The following is an 18,637-nucleotide window of genomic DNA, read 5'->3' as shown; positions in this document are numbered from 1 at the left end:
GACCTCCTTCCGACGCACAGCGAAAGTGCGTCGTCTGTTCCATTGATCACGATGAGGCTGTCGGGTGTTAATGAACACGGCGGCCTCTGGGGCTTGAACACCGGAACCTCACCGCTTGTTCATTACCGAGCAACGCTGGGTGTTTATCTCTAATGCTAAATGGCAACGGAAAATAATCTTAATCACCAATCAATTTATCTGCAAACTTCCTGGAGCCACAAACACAAACACAACAGATAATGATTGCTCCCACACAATCATATCTGGCTCGTGAACGATAATCATGTAACACAAAAGAGGTATTTTTCTCACCATACGCTTCATTGATGGATAAACGTACAAAATATACCGATAAAGGAGACCCCACTGTATTTAAAAGGTGTATTTTCCCGGCTCTGGTCTGAAGGAGACGCTTCAGGCTTACAGACGAGTTACGCAGCAAATGAGAAAGTCGAAAAAGAAAAACACCTCGAAGGGCCGACAATGTTTCACTGAGTGGCAGCGGAGGTTGTCAGTCCAATTAATTTCACTGCACTGTATTTAGTCAGGGTCCTGAGTGACTTGCCTCCTCTAATGAGTCCAAAACAATTAGCATCGCAAATTAAGCTAACAAAAAAAACAATCTTTAGGACTTAAAGGACCGATCCAGAGCAGTTTGGATGTTTGCCTTCACTTCCTAACTGGTCTGTGCTGGGGAGCGCCTCATGGTGGACGGCAGGGTCAGTGTCTTTAACCACTGTGAATAAATATAAGTGAATGGAAAGGTGGTCTCATCATTTTCGCCCCCGCTGCATATAGCACATCACACATTGTCCCTTTTGACTGCCTGAAGAATTGACTTTAAAATTGTATCCATAACATCTAATGGGCCTTGATCCTGGTTTTACTGCCCAGCTCTAAAAGTCCTGGGAATTAAACTTGACCTTAGAACGATCATGTAGTCGAGGGTGGTTGGATCAGGGGAGTTTGACTTGAAATGTGAAGGAGTGGAGGGAGGTTCGGAGGTTATTCGTTTGTCATATACTGATAATGAGACTGATCACAACTTAATATCTCAATTATTTAGGGGTTTCATAGTCAACAAGTTTAAATCGAAGACGTCCAGAGCACAGGTTGGGGTGTTGTACCTGACCACTCTCATCCTACTTACAATTGTCTATGATCCCAAACTCTAAAGTCGTGATAAACAAAAGAATGAGATTGGGAATACAAGCGTCCAAAACTAGTGGACAATGCAAGGGGTCGACCTAGAACTCCCTGGAGGGGCTACATATCCCAACAGGCCTGGTGGCACCTTGGGATCCCAGAGAAGAACTGGAGAGCGTGGTCGGCTACACCTCCGCAACCCGAGAACCGGATGATTGGACGACAACGGCTGGATGGATCAGAATGATGTTTCACTTGACAAACCTGCTTGGATGAGAAGGAATTCCTTGTGCTCGGTGCCCATTGCATTTCCTGCCGTGCAGTTGTAGCTCCCAAAGTCACTGGAATCAGGGGTAATCTGAGGGGGGAGGAGTCAAATAAAGCAAGTTTAAAACCTCAAACATTGAACAAGAAAAGGAAACAACTATGAAAAGAGTGAATGTTGTAATCTATTTACAAGTTCCGTCATGACTAATAACAAGTGAGTCATTCCAGAGGAGCACAGGAATAGGTTGTAGGAACTGATCTTTATCCACTGGTTCGCTGACATCATTATCTATCACTCTGTACTTAAAGATGCGGTTATAATCCTACTTGTTGGTTATTCCTGACACTCACTTATTGTTGTTTATCGGTTTCATTCACGAGTAGGAAATAGAAGTTTCCTTTTAAACTGACAAATGTTCAAAGCCAAAGAGAAAAGCCTTGTTGTTTTAAATGTAATTGCCTCTAAAGGTTGGTTTTGTAAGTAAAAAGCTGTAACTACAGACAAGAACTGTGATATTATCTAAATGCTGAAAACACTGTAGTTTCCAGTGACTTGGAAAACCTCGTCTCGTGTGTTTTTTTTGCAAACAGCAGGAGCTGCCCACCTCCAGGTTGCTGCCAGTCGGCGTGTTGTAGATCTTGATGTTGGTGGCGTTGGCGCTGGGCAGCGGCAGATCTTCTCTGAACCAGACCACTGACGCTCCGGGGTGAGCCTCCACCTCACAGCTGATGTTGGCTGCGTTTCCCTCCCACGTGTAGGTCATCACCCCTCCCAGGATCTTTGGAGCATCTGCAGCAGCAGCAAAAGGAAAAGGTGAAGAGTGAAGATGGTAAAATGTCACATTCAAGATTGATGTTTTTCAGGGGGTTCCCCTCTAATTTGGGTCCTGACTGTGGAAATACAAAAGTAGTTGGATGTAACCAAGTGCATTTAATCTATTTCTGTATTTACATTTACTTAAGTGGATTTGATTTTAAGTCATTTTCACTTCAACTGCACCAACAAATATATATCGATCTATTTTCTACCCAACTACAAGTTGTTTTTCATATTTATAAAAGTGGGGGAATTGGTCCAATTATTACTTTTCTTCTTCAAGGGTTTGAGTTTTATTTACTTAAGTAGAACATATTTGTATTTTCACTTCAGTAACTGAGTTCTTCCTCCATCTCTGGACTACAAGACAGTATTTTATTTCCCACACTGTCATCGTGCTGACATCCTTGTGAACAACTTGGATTTGGCTTCAATAAAAGCCGTCATCTTTGCAAACTGCCTTGTTGAATGGAGAAGTCGAGATGTGTCTTGGATGTGCATGAACTCGACGTCCCGCTGTGACTGGCACGAGTTCGCTTCTACCTTCAGGGGGTTTTTTTGTTAGCGGATCTCCAGAAAGGATTCACTCAGCTTTAGTTTGAGCCTGAATAATGTTCCTCTCAAAAGGAGTAAAATATTCACCAGTACAAAGCTGGTTTTATAATCTCACACCAACTCGGCTATGTTAGTTCTAGACCCTTTTATACAATGTACATTATGAAACTCGTATTATTTAGGCATGAGAAATCCCAGGATGCATTGAGGCCACATTGATTCCTTCATTACAGGAGGAAGGAACCTCTTCTTCTCAGCTTCTCCAGGATCTGCCAGTGAGAAACTCTCCTTTTTAAAATCTGTAGCCTGACAGAATATCATAATCTTATGGTTGCATTCATGTCACGTTTGTACTATTTTGGGGCTGAGGTCTTTTATGGTACCATTTGAGTTTTAAAGGAAATGCTGTTTTTTTATGGGACGTTAAATTTCTTCTTTCCTTCATTTTTTTTGTGCCTGTTTTACTTGCGACGAAAGGTAAATGCGATATTTTACTGTGAAATGCTGCAGCAATTACAAAAACCTCAGTGTCTCACAGGGCTGAGTGTCATCACTACACAGGCAGTCTCATCGACACACAATCACAAGTGTGCCACATTAATAACGACAACTGTAAACTGTCAGGTCCAATAGAAAATGCAACTGCTTCTGCCAAGGAGGTGATTTGTTCTCTGTCCGTTTGTTTGTCAGCAGGATTCCGCACAGAAAATATACTAAATGGATTCTCCATGAAAACTTGGTGGAATGATGACAGATCCCATTACAGTTTGGAGAGGAGCCAGACAAACAGGGCGGATCAAGGTATTTATTTTCCACTTCCTTTGACATTTTCATCAATTTCCCAGGAAATAATTCACGAATCTTGATTAAAAACCAAAAAACGTCGGACATGTTTACGTGACCGCTGCTGTGAGTGTGCGCAATTTGCTGCGGCTTGACTGAAAATATTATTTTGGTATTTGATGAAAATACACGTCACTGCTCAGTTCTATATTTGCCTTGATTTGAAAAGTGAAAAGCACAAGAGGCTAAAACAGGAGCTGATTGTTTCCTGTGTTGTTTCCTTTCACCGAGCGGCTACTCACGGATGCAGTGAAGGAGGCTTTTGTTCCCGAGTGCTGGGAAACGCTGTGGCCTCTGATACGGTCGGGTTCTTGTTTTTTTTAGTCGTGACCCTGGATCCTTGAAAGCTCTGCAGCGCACGGTTGCTAAGGATTGATGATGAGGACGAGTCCAAAGAGGCTCCTTCACCTGGAGCCACTCGCTCACTCACTGCTTTTTATCAGTGCTGCTGTGGGGCCTCATTGACTTGCTTGAGTCCCTGTGACCTGTTTTATACCTGAAGGCTGAAGACTCAGTGTTTACATTCACACTGACGTTGCAATGTCATTCTGGGATATCACAATATTCGTATTTTTTTTGCATCATGTAAACAGCATATAGTTTTGGGGTATTTTCCAAATTTAACCTTATTTTAAAATTAGAATTTTTCAATTTAGAGATGTAAGACAAATCTGGTTGAGCACAAACCAACTAAACAACAAGATTCAAATGGATCCATATCTTTTTTTAATATTTGAAAACTTGGATATAATTCCTCCAACAAGCAATAAAGTGGTGTAATGAAGGCTTTTTCCATTCATCAGAGTGTGTATGGCTGTATTTAAATAGGAATATTAGTGGCATATCAAGTTTTTTTATTGGCCATGTAGGAATAACCAATTAAGAAATAAATCCCTGTAACGTACCAATGTCATTCTGGGATATTACTATATTCTGACTTTTTTATGGATCAAGTAAGCAGCATATTGGTTTTGTTTTTTTTTCAAAATTTAACCTTTTTTTAAATTTCGCATTTTCCAATAAGGACACTTGAAAAAAATCTGGTTGAGAACAAACCAACTAAAAAAAACAAGATTCAAATGGATCCATATCTTTTTTTAATATTTGAAAACTTGGATATAATTCCTCCAACAAGCGATAAAGTGGTGTAAACATAGTGCAAGTCTGTGATGAGGGCTTTTTCCATTCATCAGAGTGTGTATGGCTGTATTTAAATAAGAATATTAGTGTTATATCCAGTTTTTTATTGGCCATGTAGGAATAACCAATTAAGGAATAAATCCCTGTACATGTTCAGGCTCAGCTGAAGCTGATTCTGCCTCCCCAGGGATGAGATACTGAGAAAATTATCATTCTAGTGGAATTTCTTTGGGATAAAAATGCTCAGACGTTAACATATCTACTATTCACATCAATGGTTTTCTGCTATTTCTAAGAGTACATGTATAATCATTGCTAAACTGTTGCCCTCTGCAAATGTAGAGAAAACCACATAAAGAAATGCAAAGTATAATTAGCAACCTCCTTTGATTCAGTGTCAGTTAGAAGGATGTAAGTGCGACGCCATCAGGACGGAGGCTCCTCCCTTAACCGACCTGCTTGCACCTTGCTCATTCTTTTCATTCGACTCGCTCAACAAAACCTCGATGGCTGGTGGAACGGAGCCGGAGCAGCGGAGACATTAATACGTTCCTGTATCAGTCCTTCAGCAGCAGACCCAGACGCTCTCAGCCCGGCTAATAGGATCACGCTGTGCAGCAGATAGGAAGTTCCACCCTCAGATAACGTCTTCATTCTGCGAGTGGGCGAGCGGCGATAGAGCACAGAGAGCGGGAGCTCTGCTCAAGACAAAGCACCTTCTCTTATCGATAATTGCTTGGCAACACTGAATCAGCTACCTGATTATTCGCTGATTACTCGAGCCCCTCAAACAACTCTATCAATGCTGCATTGTGATTATATCTCCCGGCAAATCGCTGGCACATCGAGAGCAGAGCATATTAATCCAATTAAGCATTTGTTGGGATTTATGTTTTAATTTTTTACCAATTTAACATCTGACAGATTTCAGAATGAGATCAAGTGCGATTTGGCTTCACCTTCATGTTTATCTGCTCCAGAAACATGTGTTGATTTAGGTGATGAACTGATGGGAACATGGCACAGAGCTCATGTACTTGGCGTATTCCGATGGCACAGTATGTTAGTGTTGCCTCAGGGAAGCTAATGTTAAAACATGCAGTTCTGTTTCGTCTCTGTTCTCCAGCACATCTGAGTTCAAACAAAACTGTGACTATGAGGTTAAAGTGCTGAGTTCAACCTGAATTTCAAGCTGTTTTCATCCACCACAAATGAACCATGGAGGAAATAAAGCTCTTCTGATTCTCAGCTGTGGACGATAACAAAAAAAACGTCCACTAAACTGTTTCCCTAAGATGGATTTGAACGCCACCGAGCAGTTTAACCTCGCCATCAGCGTTACATTTGAAATTTGGCAAAACAAAGAAAAACATCTTAACCTCCTAATCCGTGGAGACTGTTGTTACTTGGCAGCAAAGCGGAAAATAATACAGCCACTGAAAATTACCCTCTCCGCCCTCTCGCAGTCAAGCAGATGTGGAAAGTATAATTTACACTTTATTACATTCCCGCCCTGCAACCTTCAAACAACACTACTGGCATCAAGTGGGTTCGGTTCTGTTAAGGCTTGAAAATACCCTCTGATAATATCCAGCTGGGGTCTGATGCATGTTCTCTCTCGGTCTCTCTCTCTCTCGGGTCTTTCTCTAACGTCATATCTGAGACGTCACGGCTCTGCTGGAGATACTTTCGTCCCCATGGAAACCAGTCGCTGTGGCTACAAGCAAACTCAGCTCTCTATCGTTCACCTATTATTAATGCCCGGAAAATGCAGGTGACTGCAGGTTTACAGGGTCCGTTCATATGGCTGCATATTGTTCAGGAGAGGATTAAAGAGCGGTTTGCATTTATTTATTAAAACAGCATCTCTAAAAAACATGGGGCAGTAACTCACTGGTGTCTTTGTGTAAACTGGACAAAGATAATATATGGATTCATGTAAAAGTAGGAATATAATAACCTTGTTTCCCTGGAATTTTATTTAATGTGAGAAAAACACAACTTATTATAAGATATACATTTTTGTTAAGAATTATCACTTGACTGTGTGAAGGAAAACGCTGTTTTTAAAAGAATTACGCCCAAAATCTTTTAAAAGATAGAATATTTAGTTTCTCTTCTGTTTAAACTAAAACGATTTAATGAGATGAGCTTTTTTGGTTTGTTTATGTGGCCTTGTTTGTTTGTTGTGTTTATGAAATGTATTTAATTTATGTAATGTGTATGACTGTGTGTGTTGTGGACGAAGGAAGAATTGTTAATGCTCATACTGGTGCTAATGGGGATCCTCAGAAAGAAAGAAGGCTTTTCATGTGACCTTACTCATATTTAAGGGCCTCTTTTATCATTTTTTAAAAGCAATTGTCTTCAAAATAATTGTCGATTAACGAGTTGAAGCTGTTGCTTGATCACAAATGAACACATTTTCATAATCCTGAATCAATACCTCCGTGCAACTGTTGACGAGCAGCCTGTTGCACCGGCTGTGAGGTTTTAAACAAAGTTTCCAGTCACGCACATAAATAACAGTAGCATTAAAAGTATTAAAGTATCAGCGCAAACTCTCTCCACCTTCCCAGGAACATCATAAACTCATTTAAAAGTTTGAGTCTTCAACCAAACCTCTGAAACTATGAAGTTTTGGCAGCAAGTCAACTGGCACGGGGCCTCATTAGGGGGGCTTCTAATTCTAATCATCTGTTCTCGGGGGTCCCCTCTCATCTCGGGGGCCTGAAGGCATTTGCTCTGCCGAGCCCCTGCCAGCAGTTTAATGTGTTAATCTCGGCTATAACTTACTTAGAATTAGATTGCACCGCATGAGCACTTTACAACAAAGAGTCGAGAGATAAAACTCACATGTAGACGATAAAAGTGGTTTCCTGTTAAAGGTTGCGATGGAGGAACAGTGAGAGGAAAGGTTACAGCGTCTTGTGAGGAAAAGGAACCAGAGGAACAAACAGTTTGGTATTTACAGCTGGAGCACGTTCCCTGTGACAGACGACATCTCTTAACATTTATGATGACAGGGACACGCGTGGCTGCCTTTGTGCTGCACGGTTATTTCACGCCGCTTCATTTCACACGAGACGAGAGATGTTCTCTCGATGATCAAACAACCGCGTTGGCCTATTCGTCTCTCTCTTCATTTTTGATCAGAATATGCATTTTGTAAAAAACACTCCTCTGCAACGATGTTTGATTCCAGTCGTCTCAGTTTTCTAGGCAAACTATTTCAAGATGCACTTATTAGGGCCCGAGGACTGACCTGACAGGTGAGGCCCTATTGAAATTTTAAGGATTATTATTATTATTATTATTATTATTAGGGCCCGAGCACTGATCAAAGGTCAGGGAGGACCCTATTGTTATTGTAAGGATTATTATAATTATTCAGGCAAATGAATTGGCTTTCTGAGGGCTTTAACATGCTCAACTTCTTACCAAAATTTGCAGAAAGTTAGAAAGTGGTGAAAATGTACGTATTCTGAAGGAATTTTCAATGGGCGTCGCAAAATGGCTCAACGGTGCCCCCCCCGAGACCCCTGGAACGTGTTCACATTGACCGGTCTTCACAAAAATCGATATACATGTGTATCATGACCAGACAAACAAAAAAGTGTTTAGGTGCAATTGGAAAAACATAACAGGAAGCCTGCTCTCTTGCATTTAGTGGCCATTTTGGCCATATTCCACATTTTTACTTTGATGTACTTGTACTTATTATTATTATTATTATTATTCAGGCAAATGAATTGGCTTTTTGAGGGCTTTACCATGCTCAAATTCTTACCAAAATTTGCAGAAAGTTAGAAAGTGGTGAAAAGTGGGAGTCAACGGTGCCCCCCCGAGACCCCCGGAACGTGTTCACATTGACCGATCTTCACAAAAATCGATACACATATGTATCATGACCAGACAAACCAAAAAGCCTTAGGTGCAATTGGAAAAACGCCACAGGAAGCCTGCTATTTTTGCATTTAGTGGCCATTTTGGCCATATTTCACATTTTTAGTTTCTTATATATCTCGAAATCCTCTTCACATCTCGAAAAGAAAAAGCTCCCGCAACAACAAATCTGTCTTCTGCTGGGGTCACATGGCGTCATGTTAGTGTAACGATGGGTCACGTGCACAAAGCAGCACATTTAATGGGATATTTCAACAATCACACTTTTGTTCCGCTGCTGCAAAAAGGCTGCAGAACTCTGTCTGGAGGCTGAATGGTCCCAGTCTCTTTGTGAAAGCAGCAGAAAACATCTTCTGTATCACACAATGTACTCACATTAGATATACTCTGGGAGAGAGATAGCATCAAGCATTGCAGGGACAGGACGGCTGTGGTTTAAATAAAGGGCCGTAAGGGTAAAGCTTTGTGTTACAACCTCTATTGATTCCTCTGTGCACCTTCACAAAGGTAAATTCAACTACTAATGTACAAAAAGTGTTGCAGGGTGACGTCAAATGCTGTTTTTAAGGAAATAAAGAGGAAACAGGTGCATGGAGGAAATGTCTGGAGACTGAAAAAAGACATCAGCTCCAACTCCTGGAACTTAGCGACCAACAGAAGATTCTCCGGTCTGCTGTTACTGACTTGAGAGCTTGGTGACATTTGATTTGAAGAAAGTTCTCAATGCTGCAAAGAAGAATCCCCTTTACTACTTTCTTAACTTTAATACTTTGTCGTCATTGAACCGTTAATCATTTTGGACAAGCGTATTTGTTTTCTTTCTGATATTGGGAGATAAATGTAAAAAAATTGTGTTGACGGCTGTGAAAAGAACCCAAAAGTGCCGAGTCAGGCGACTTACAGCGAACTTCCAGGTGCATGTGCTGGTTGTCCTGGCCGATGGAGTTGCTGGCGGTGCAGAGATACTGGCCGGCGTATGTGAACTGAACATTCTTCAAGGTGAGAGAGGAGATCCGCGCGTGGGTGCGCACCACGATGTTCCTGTCGAGACTCTGAGGAGAAGAGGGAAGAAGGAGGGAAGGGAGATTATTCACACTGTCACATTCTTGTAGAAATAAAATGCAAAGTCCTGCTGCTTTCCCCTCTGCTTGTTCATGAGGTTTTTTTTTTTTATTTGTTGGTTTTCCTGCAGGAGAAGCAGGGAAATGATGGGATTAGGTTTCTGGTTTGGACAAACACACATGATGGGAAAGGAAGCTGATGGAAGAAATAAAACACTTTTTGATTGATGTGATTAGGTTTCAATTTCAATGAGCTGGTAATAAAACAGCAGAGATGGAATATAAAACTGAGATTGTTGCACAAATTGGCAAAAATATGGTCAAAGAGAGGAGGCTGGTGTTGCTCTGCATTTTTCTTATTGTGAAGTAAGTGGCAATCACACACACACACACACACACACACACACACACACACACACACACACACACACACAGAACAAGGAAGCTGGAGAACTCAGACTGGAGAGTTCGGTATTTTTATTACATCTTTTGATGATAAGAAAAATAGCAAAAACACACACCAGCCCTTTTTTCCTTTACAGTGCGGCCAAGTTCCACACAGTAACCTTTACGCCATAGCAAAAATATCAATCCTCAAAAATCAAACAAGAACGTTCCGTCTCTCGCACATATAAAAAAACATCTTGTGCATTATGGGAGCGGAGGAAAATGTTCCTGCATCACTGGGTCTGGAACTCGGCCCTGACCCGTAAAGTGCAGAGCTCCTCCAGTTTGCTGATTACCGTTGTGTAGCTGCAGGTTTGTAGTCGCTCTGATTGCAGTTGGAACAGTGTAATTGCAGTTGGGGACTTGTTACAAACTCGCTTTTATTTTCCTCGGCAGGCTGCTTTTATATCGCTCTGCCTGATTAGTGCGCTGGAGCTTGATGTTAGAAACTCCAGAGGAAGAGGAGGCCACAGGACAGAGATGTTTGTTCTCTGGTGACATTTTGAACGTTTTCACGCAGTCTACATTTTGTATTTTGTGTGTCGTGGTTTGAATCTCTGCCGCAGAGACATGGACACCGAGGAGAGTTGAGCACAGAAACTCTTTCGCTGTTAAAGAATACAGCACCAGCTTTTCTCTCCTCTGGGCGACCAACGGTTCCAGCCAACAGGGGACATACATCTTCCGCCGAGCTGCCACAAACTTTCTATTAATATTTCAGGCATTCTAGGTGCTTCAGCATTTATGTTTTTATAAATAATTAAATATTTGTTGTATTAGCATTAAGGCGTGAGCTGTTATCCTATTTTTCCGAGAGCAGGAACGGTGCAGATGTGGCAGAAATACTCCTGCCTGTTTACAGAAGGTCCCGGGGAGTGTCCTGGCACATTTAGAAAGGGCAACATTAATCTTGTCTCAGCGCCGTGACACAGGAAGGAGACGCTACCCTGGGCACAATGTCCGAGTGTAAACAGGACACAGGTAAATGGAGAAAAATGTTTTAATAACACTGCAGAGGAGGAGGGGAAGATGATTGATTGGCTGATTAATTCCAATAATTGATTTACGAGCAGATAAATAATCACGTTTGACGCGTAGTAGAAAAGCACGGAGTTGATTTTTCAGTTTCCCCCTGTTTGTGCAGTCGCTGCTGCTTTGCTTTTGACTGGGTTATGTAATCTGTCAATACATGCGTCTTGGTTGTCACATATTTTGTTCTACACAGTTTACATGAAAGAGAGAGAGAGAGCGAGAGAGCGTCTGTCAGGGAAGGAAACCAGTTCTCTCTCTTATGCGCTGCTTAAATACATTTTAATTAAAGTTGACACAAGAGGAGCTTTTCTTAGCAATGATGGTGCAAATAGCTTCTTTTTTTATTTTTACAATTTGTGGAGGATTCTGTTTTCCGTGAGCATATCTCTCTCCCCCACACGAGCCACAGTGAAAGCCTTGTTAATGTCTTACTGGACCAGAAAGGTTTTGTTGAATATTAACTGTAATAAGCAGGATGTGAAAGACGTCTGTGGCTCCGTGTGGGCAGCACGAATCATCAAGGTTCTTGTGGTGCTTTCACTGATTTGCTCTTATCTCCATGAACACAACTCATTGAAATGCTAAAATACTCATATTTGGCAGACATACTGTTTTAGAGATGCCTGTGCTAACAGTTATTAACGGGAAATACATTTGACACAGAAAAGAAGCCTAATTGGTTTTAGATATTTGGAGGGTTTTGAGTATTTGGTGATAAACCATGTCAAGTCAGAATATTACATTTTTCATCTTTGCATCATGCCAAATACAAAAACAACACTGAAAGTGCTATACAGGCTTTACTGACAGGTGCTATGACCAATGTATTTCTTTAAACTCATCATTTACGTTTCATTTTTAAATAATAAATGGTCCTGGTCAGTACAGATGTGTTAATCTGCACATCTGCAGCCGGTGGATGCATCATCATTCTGAGAAGTGAGATCATTTTGGAAACTTTCCCCTAAATTGGGATCCAAAACATCCCCTGTGATCATTTTAGTTTCATTTTCTCTAAATTCCTGTCATGGAAAAGCATGATTAGAATAATTAAAGCAAATCCGTGTGTCCTCGGGCAGAGCTGAGGATAACGAGCTGAGCCGACAACCTCCAGAACAGAGCTCCTGATTAACGAGCTGTCCAATTAGAAGGAAGGATCCTCAAACAGGAAGCGTCTCTTAGAGACAATCAGACGGAATTATTGGTGCATTTAAATGGTCTTTGCCCACAGAGTGAATACTGTTGATGTTCATGGAACCCTGGTGGCTCATGGGGTTAATGAAATGAGAATTAAAACACAAAGCAATGTCCTCGTTCCTGCTGTTTATGTGAAATATTCAAAAACGCTTTCATCCTCAAAGTCTACTAAGTGTTAAAGTGGCTTCATGATATTCCAGTTTGAATAGATAGATTCTGATGAAGTCCATTAAATTGGTAAATTGAATAAATACCATTAAACCATATGATTTATCTTTGTTTATCTTCACTTATCAGATATAGAAGCTGTTAACGATAATAAACTGCAAGGTTATACCTGTTTCTCAGTATTTACACTTTGCAGAGTAGAAGCATTCCGTCTTATTTAACTACAGGCAAGGACACACATTTTCTATTTGAGTTTTTTCCTGAATGCACGACTCTGTAGTGCTGACGTCGGCGTGGTGATTACAATCAGACCCTGATCTGGGAGCTGTCTGAAGTGTTCTTCTCAGTGAAATAAAAAACAGATTGTAAAGGTTTAAATCTCTCCAGCACAACACAGGTTTTATTCACTGTGTCGACTTGCATAACACATCCTTGTTAGCGGCCTCTGATTCCAGCAGCAGTCAGATCCCAGCGTAAAAGTGCACGTGACTATAGATCAGTTTGATCAATACCGAGCTTTTAGAGGTTATTTCACCGGCAGCTGATTTTTATATGGTGGGCTGCATCGATAACCCAATATGTAATGTGGCTTTTATTTCTAATAGTGCTGCAGCAGAACTATCGACTGATCTTCAGATGCAGAGAAACATGAAAACCGGTCACAGATCATGAGAAAATAGGTTTTTGGAATATTCCTATTTTCACGAGTTCTATCTGCAGGCGAGTGAATCAGGTTTTTCTCCCACACTGTTTCTCACCCCTGCAGAAGTGTTTTATTAAAGAGAGAAAACCAACGTGGGAAACCTGAGAGGGAATTTACAGGAACTACAAACTGTGAAAGGTCATCAACTACAAACACACTCCTCTACTGACTAAATGTGATATTGAGCTACACTCTACTCCTGCTAATAGCTGGTTGTCTACGAATGGAGAAAACAAAACACCACTATTAAATAATGTGTTGATATCATGAAATCACAGTGATGACAACTAAGTTAAATTCTAGGTGACGTGTCATATACTGGAAGCTGTAAAATACTAATAATTAAACCATTAGACACTAACACACGTGTTCTGCACATAAATAATTGTCTCAACTTGAAATTCAGGTGTGTGAAGTAACACTGGTCACATGCTGGGACGCAAAATATTAAATATAAACTTAATACGACTAATTAATTCATCACTTTATTGTTAGTTTTTTTGAGAAACACAAGTTAAACACTTTTACTTCATTATTAAGTGAGTGAAGTGAAGTGAAGTGAAGGGAGTGAAGTTAAATTGTTACACACTTGTTGTCAGTTCTGTTATTATTATTTTGTGTCGGGTAAAGAGTTTGCATGTTTCCTTCCAGTCAAACACCAGAGCAGAGACCTCATGTAAAACAGTTTTTTTTAATTTATAATAAAGTTTTCTAATAATTTCTCATCACTTGTTGCTCCTGAGAAAGTTGTAGGTCAGATTCAAATGGATTTCAATTTACTTAAACTGTGTTTAAAAATGGATAAATAAAAATGTCTTCATTCCACAGACCTGTTTATAAATGAGGCTCCGGGCGTTTTCACTGTTGAACAAACATGCAGACTCCGGATCGGGCGACACCATTGAAAACCACTCTGTTAAGATTTAGTAGAGCTCGGTGAGTTAGCAGAGCAGACAGTGTTTTCTGTGTGAACTCGTAGAGACGCTGCACTGACCCACAAACCCCTGCAGGAATCGAACTCTCCCCTAAACTCGAGGAGAGTCGGAGAAGTAACCAGACCGTGCTGCAGGAAACCACAGCACGTTACCAGGCCTGAGATCTGCTCTGAGATATCAGTAAACAGGAACAAGTAAATAGGGCAAAGCCTAAACGTGTGCTGGAACTAAATGGATTTAATGTACTGTACCACGCGTCTAATGGGGCTGACACACGTACATGTGGTGCACGTTAGTTAGTTGTGGGCTGAGCGACAACACTTCTGCTCTGCAGGCAAAAAAAAACACAAAACACAAAGGTGGTGGTGCTACTATTACAACTAGAGTCAGGCTACAGCAGCTAGTAGCCATACCTCGTATTTGTCTGGTCGCGTCCACGAATCCTAGAAGGAACAGAAAGATGGAGGAAGCAAAAACAAAGAGCGGCACAGTGCAGCAGAGTGAGATGTTTGAGGAGGAGCCACAGAGACTGGATGAACCTGCAGGAGTTCAGTTCTCACAGAGCACAGCAGAGACTTCACCAATTCTAATGTCATTAACTACAGAAACAGATTCTCTACACATTGCTGCTCCTCACTCTCCAGGACACATCAGAATAATAATAATAATATCAGAGGAAAAAAAAAGCAATTTTCTGGTTATCAGCCAGTTGTTTTTGTTTTGCATATGTTTTCAATTATAGAACAATCAAGTTGCGCTGATTTATAAAACTGCCAGTGAATGAGGTGATCCATCAAAGTCATATTTAGGTTGTGTATTGTTGAAAATAATAACAATTATGCAGATGTGAAGCAGCTACACGTGTTTCTATGTGAACATGGTGAACAGACGTGGACTGTAAAGAACAACAGGGAAATAACCAGGGATCCGGTGAAGGAGCTGAGTTTACACCAGGAAACTGAAGCTGTCTGAGAGCAACTTACTGTTCAAAGTGATTAATTATGAAACTTAATTATCAAGTCCAAAGCAATACGTGTATATATGATTCATAGCTGTGGGTTTAAGATGTAGAAGCAAACAAATGAGGAGGATTAAAGCCGGTTCTCATTGGACAAGCCTGAATTATTTCCACCAACATGTTTTTGCTACGAGTATGAATATGTTTTGTCATGAATAAATTATACCACTGTATTTAAATATTCAATAGTAAACAATATTAAAATCTGACATCATGGAGTGTGAGGTTTTTCTTCTTGTTGTTATAGTGTTGTTGTTTTACATATATTTACAGAAACAGGTCAAAAAGGTCAAACTGGAGCTTATTGTTTCCAAAAACAGCATCAGAGGCTTTTTTGGTTCATTATTAATTCATGTTTTGTGTAGAGAGAGAATTTAGAATTTAGACGCACACTAAACAAAACAGAGAACTTTAACTTTAATAACACCTGAGCAATTACCCTAATCTTTAGACTTTGATTTTGTTATCTGAGTCCACATCATCATGGCAGTGTTTTCATTAACCAATCAATTTTTTTGTGTTGATAACAGGTACATACACATATTCATAATCTCACGTGTTGATAAAAGTTTACGGGATGAAATCGAACATCAAAAATCCTGTCTCAGTAGATGACACGGTGATTAATTCACTTTACTTTCTACTAGAGTCACAGTGAAAGCTGATTGTCCTGTCGTCGCACATCATTGTGATTTTATATTTTTGGATGTGATGGCACAATGGAGGACGCTTAAACGATTAGAATTAGTGACAGCGAGCGCCGGGTGATCAGCGTGATTTCCAGATGACGGCAGCATTAAATCCAAAATGAATGTGACAGTGATGGATGTGGACGAGCAGGATGACGAGTCGATGACAGATGTGAACGGGAGAACGGGTGCGAGTCCTGTTTTTTCAGGTCGAGCATCACGTCCAGTAACTCGAGGGCGTGAATGTGCTGAGTGAGCGCTTCCACTGATTGACAGTGATGAATCACACAGTTAATGGGACAAACTATTCAATTTTATTCCCTCTCTTCTGATAATATCTCTCCCGTGTGACTCAGTTTGCATATTTTTAAAAAAAACATCACAGTGATGATTTTATTGTTCACGGAAGCGTCTCGTAAGAGCTAAAAATGGGAAGTTTGTCCCATTCCGGCCTTGAGGTCTTTCAGAATCAAACGAGTGTGAAACTAGAGTCGCTCCGACGCCGCGAGCAAACTACTTAGACTCCTCTGTCACTCTTTGTGATTCTGTGAAATGTTTACCACGGCAGAGCCATTATCTTCCCGTGTTTTTTTTTCTCCTGGCATCAAACTGAGGTGGAGACGCATCGCCAGGGGAAACACTTTTTTCTCATGCATCACAACTTTTGGCACAGCACCAGATTCACCACGCCGCATTAGGCTGCGCTGCACCGTCAGGTAAAAAATAAAAACTGCCGCCAACTCCGTGACTGTTTGGAAATTTCAGATTTCATCCGTCTTTGCCGATTGTGGGTTTGTTCACATTCCAAGTTCATTTCAGCTTCTTCGACTCTTTTCACCGAGACTCACGCGCTTCGTTTACTAATTAGGCGTGATGTTGAAATGCTATTGGCAGGTTGCCGTTCATTTAAAGTTGAGTCTGAGATTTATTTTTTGAGAAAAGCAGCTTGACGGCTCGTGTGACTGTGCCAAAGCTTTGAAAGATCACCGGTGGTTGTGGAATGACATTAGCACGCCTGGTAAATGACAAACAGCCACATAATCAGGTGGATTCTGGTTCGTTCCAAGAAAAGCCAAAAGGAGTTTAACTTTTCAAGGAATTAAATTTATGGGAAAATATCTACATAAATAACCCAAAGATGAAAAGGTGCATAAGATGGCTGTTAATCATAGAAGTATATTTGTTATTTTTGACACAGGATATATTTTCTTAAAATGTCATTGCACTGCCACAAGGTTCAAAAGTTTGAAAAAGTGAGTCCGGTTTAATTTTGACAAAACACAAAAACATGTTTGTGGCTCTTTGGGTTAAAGCAAAGAAACCTTGGATGCTGTGTTTTATTTCACTTTTTTGTATTCACCAATCATCACACAACTTTTAATGAAATTATCTCTTGAACCAATATAAGAATGAATGATATAGTCACAACACATGCATCCTAATAAACAGTTATAATTCCTGACTGTCTGTGTGACTGCGGGATAATTTTTTTTTTGTGCAAAAACTATATATATTAATAAAAAACTAAACTACAGAAGCTCTCTTGAATTATTGTGATAAACTATCAATGAAGAGAAGCAAAAGTCAAGGATAAGCAAAACTAAACTTATTTCTACTGTGCTCCTCGATGTGAAGTTAGCATCGAAGGAGTCCATGAGTGTGGTTGATGTAACACTACCATCAAATCCACACACTAAATATCATATATCATATATCATATCCAACATTGAATAAGTTTTGGGTTGACAGTAAGAAAGAGTCAATCAATTGTGATTTAACTATTATGTTGGGTTTGCCCAACAAACTACTGTGCCAAGCTATTCTCAGAACAACTTTTTTGGTCTTTTCATGAGATTTGTTCTTTTTATAGATCGTTCATTCTTTCTGGATAAGATTCTAGAAATCTTAAAATCGATTTAACGTTACATCAAGATTGAATAGTTTTACGATGATACTATCTGATGTTAGACTTGTGTTGCAGCTTTAAGGGATAATTCATTGCCCTGTGTTCTCTGAATACAGCCGGACAGAGCTGCAAAGTGAAGTAGGACACTGCGCCCCGTCCTGTCCTCTGGGACCAGACAGGACAGGTGCTCTCACTGCACTCACTCCAGGAATAGTCCACCTTACTGTTCCACGCGTACATCATTTGTCACGGTGCATAACAACCGTGGTGGATGAACCATTTTCACACAGACAGTTGCATTTCGAGGATGTGGCTGAGCAGGAAAATTAAAGAAGAAGTCAAAGATTAGATGTGTTATTTTCTGTCTCGACCACATGAAGCTGTGAGCAGCGCAGCAGGTGGAAGCCTCCAGGCGACTTCATGCAATGTTCATTTCTTAAAAGTGATAAAGAGCCGGTTTACCTCACATACGATAATGACCTACTTTTATTAAAAAATTTATAATATTGGCTATTTCAGGGAGTGATTTAAACCGTAGCACAGACTCGGGCATATTCAAGGGTATTACAGATAAAATAGCCCGTTATAAGGTATTAAGTCATATTATAATAATTTAGCCTTTTTTGCCAAATCATATTGTGCCCTCGTGGCCCAGTTGCAAATTCTCCAAAGGCTGTGAATCACTCCGTAACTCAACGAGAGGGAGAATATGCAGAGGGTAATATAGCTCGCACCTACGGTAAATTCCCTTATTATCAGAAGTAATATGAAGATGTATAATAATACCTCATCTCTTGCTGCAGCTCT

The 18,637-nt window shown here is 40.5% G+C and overlaps 1 protein-coding gene across 1 annotated transcript in view; it reads right to left on the bottom strand.

The window, feature by feature from the left end:
• ncam1a (neural cell adhesion molecule 1a) overlaps window positions 1–18,637 on the bottom strand; it is a 75,976-nt gene that overhangs the window by 42,124 nt on the left and 15,215 nt on the right. The window contains exons 8-11 of the mRNA XM_061086323.1: window positions 14,631–14,660; window positions 9,576–9,726; window positions 2,019–2,203; window positions 1,411–1,504 (exon numbers count right to left, since the gene is read on the bottom strand). Coding sequence (XP_060942306.1) covers window positions 1,411–1,504; window positions 2,019–2,203; window positions 9,576–9,726; window positions 14,631–14,660 — 460 coding nt within the window. The remainder of the gene's footprint in view (window positions 1–1,410; window positions 1,505–2,018; window positions 2,204–9,575; window positions 9,727–14,630; window positions 14,661–18,637) is intronic.

Source organism: Limanda limanda, chromosome 14 (genome assembly GCF_963576545.1).
Source record: "Limanda limanda chromosome 14, fLimLim1.1, whole genome shotgun sequence".
NCBI lineage: Eukaryota > Metazoa > Chordata > Actinopteri > Pleuronectiformes > Pleuronectidae > Limanda > Limanda limanda.
Note: the sequence above shows the minus strand (reverse complement) of the source record. Positions and strands in the feature narration are given on the sequence as shown.